This window comes from Lactuca virosa, chromosome 8 (assembly GCF_052849685.1).
Source record: "Lactuca virosa cultivar CGN04683 chromosome 8, Lactuca_virosa_CGN04683_v6, whole genome shotgun sequence".
Lineage (NCBI taxonomy): Eukaryota > Viridiplantae > Streptophyta > Magnoliopsida > Asterales > Asteraceae > Lactuca > Lactuca virosa.
Window position 1 is genome coordinate 243,469,518 of NC_136433.1, and position 2,764 is coordinate 243,472,281.

At 37.9% G+C, this 2,764-nt stretch overlaps 1 protein-coding gene across 1 annotated transcript; it reads left to right on the top strand.

Annotated features, from left to right (window-relative positions):
* Positions 1-332: 332 nt before the first annotated feature.
* Positions 333-1,700, top strand: LOC145129942 (24-methylenesterol C-methyltransferase 3-like). The gene has a single exon (XM_079064786.1). The coding sequence runs from the start codon at positions 441-443 to the stop codon at positions 1,521-1,523; it is 1,083 nt and encodes a 360-aa protein (XP_078920912.1). The 5' UTR covers positions 333-440; the 3' UTR covers positions 1,524-1,700.
* Positions 1,701-2,764: the final 1,064 nt, after the last annotated feature.

A 2,764-nucleotide genomic window follows, 5' to 3' on the forward strand; every position in this document is an offset into this window, starting at 1 on the left:
AATACTCTCACACAAACGGATGGCACAAACGGCTGTTAAGCCTTTGGACCAATTGCACAACAAATCAAACATTTTGGACCACCAGTGCAACCCCAAAACTTTTTGGACTAAACATCCAATTTTTGACATACCACTGGACCAAACTTGCAATTTCAATATTAGAACCAAATTTACTCTAATAGTAATTAAGGGTCCAATTATATTTGAACATAATTTTAACTTAAAAGGACTAAATAATGAAAAAACCAAACTCTTTATTGACAAATTAGATCGATAATTCATTTTAAAATGTCCACTAAAGACACTAGGAAATGCACCGTTACTTTCATTGAAAGCCACACGTAGAGAAAAAACCCACATTCCATAGGAATCCTCCACCATAAAAGTCTTCAGTTTCTTCCACAACTTCATATCTCCCTTCTCTCTCTCTCTCTACAATCATGGACTCCATCGCCCTTGTCTGCACCGCCTCTCTCCTCGCCGGCGGCCTTTACTGGTTCGTTTGCATGCTCGGAGCTGCCGAACAAAAGGGAAAACGTGCCGTCGATCTCTCCGGTGGCTCCATCGACCGTGAACAAGTCCAAGAGAATTACAACGAGTACTGGTCTTTCTTCCGCCGCCCTAAAGAGATTGAGAAAGCAGAAAAAGTCCCCGCCTTTGTCGATACCTTCTACAATCTCGTCACTGACATCTACGAATGGGGCTGGGGGCAATCTTTTCACTTTTCACCTGCGATCCCTGGGAAATCGAACCTCGAATCGACTAAAATCCACGAAGAGATGGCTGTAGATCTGATCGGTGTAAAACCTGGCCAGAAGATTCTCGATGCTGGATGCGGCGTCGGAGGTCCGATGCGTGCAATCGCAGCTCATTCAGGTTGCAATGTTGTCGGAATTACGATTAACGAGTATCAAGTGAGCCGAGCGAAGGCTCACAACAAAAAAGCAGGATTGGACAAGCAATGCGACGTCGTGTGCGGGAACTTCTTAGAAATGCCTTTTGAAGACGAGAGCTTCGACGGCGCGTACTCAATCGAGGCGACTTGCCACGCGCCAAAGCTCGAAGATGTTTACAGCGAGATGTTTAGGGTTTTAAAGCCTGGATCGCTGTACGTTTCGTATGAATGGGTGACAACCGAATTGTACAGAGGTGAAGATCCAGAACATGTAGACATCATTCAGGGGATCGAGAGAGGCGACGCCTTGCCTGGATTGAGGAGCTACTCCGATATTGCAGAGACAGCAAAAAAGGTAGGGTTTGAGGTTGTAAAAGAGAAGGATTTGGCAAAGCCTCCGGCGAGACCATGGTGGTCGAGGTTGAAGATGGGAAGACTTGCTTACTGGAGGAACCATATCGTAGTCATGGTGCTCGAAACGCTAGGGGTTGCACCCAAAGGCACCATTGATGTTCACGAAATGCTCTTCAAAACAGCGGATTATCTCACCAGAGGTGGAGAAACCGGAATATTCACTCCGATGCATATGATCCTCTGCAGAAAACCTGAAAAACCCCAAGAAGGTTGATCACATCGCCAGTATTTGAGGTTTATTCTCAATACTAATAGTTTGTTTTTGTGAAACGTTAGCTCTTTTGTGCCTTTTATCTTAATTATTAGTTCAATCTCCTGTTTTTAATTTAATCTCTGTTTCTGGATAGATCTAAATCTTTTCCTAATTTATGCGATTAATCTTGAAGATCAATCTTTTTCCTTTTCAAATTTTTTGTATTGAATGGAGCCTGTTTGAGGATTATTCATTCAAAATTGGGGAAAAATCAACAAACCAATCTTTTATTTGATCTGATTTGCTGGCAATTTATAGGTGTAAACCAACTGTAATTGTCTTTTAGCAGATGTTGGCATTAATTATGTCTTGAACAGTAAGGTCAGTAGTACTTCTGGGATATAATCTTGGAACTTTACATGTTGATGGAGCTCATAAGTGTTGTGGGTCCCAAGTTAGAATGTTAGATGGGGTAGCCCTTAAGATTTGGGTAAATGAAAAAAAAAGTAATATCTTATAGAATTGTATTTCAAGAAATTTACTTAATTATAGTAACGTCACACTCACACTGATACAAAGTATATAATGTAAAACAATTGAAAATTTAATATTGTAATTATGTAGATTCTTTAATTACATTACCTTAATATGAAAATATTATGGTGGATATTGTTTTATCTTTTAAAAAAAAAGTAGGATGCTTTAATACACAAATACATGAAGGTAGGTTGCTATTTCTTGCATTTAGCCATTTAGACCTTCAAGATTTGATCTTTTTTATCTGATTCATCTTCCTTTTATGCTATGATAGAATTACATGAAAAAAATAGCACATACTTTTGTTGATTTCTTTATTGTAGCATCTTACTATATCACTCTACTTTAGAAAGGTAGTAATATCACCTGAATTTCGAAGAATAATGTCTTATTGAGAAAAATAAATTAATATCACCTTAATTAATTATTACTATTAATTATTATTAAAAAAGATGCTTGTCACATGACATGTTTAACTAGAATCCTACGCAACTCATCAAGCACCAAATCATCTTTGTTGTTTAAAAGCCAATTTAATATTCTTATAACTTATATCTGATTATCTGTACTCTTTGAATATTTAACTCTTTTAATTTTAAACAAATAGTTTATTATATATCACCCACGACATGTGACATGCCCTTGATCTAGATTCTACGCATATATATAATCATTTTCAGATCTCAATAACCCTTCTTTGAGCTGGATCCAACAACAATGAATCC

Bases quoted from the DNA above. Each gene is read 5' to 3' on its own strand.
- LOC145129942 (XM_079064786.1), top strand. From the start codon at position 441: ATGGACTCCATCGCCCTTGTCTGCACCGCCTCTCTCCTCGCCGGCGGC.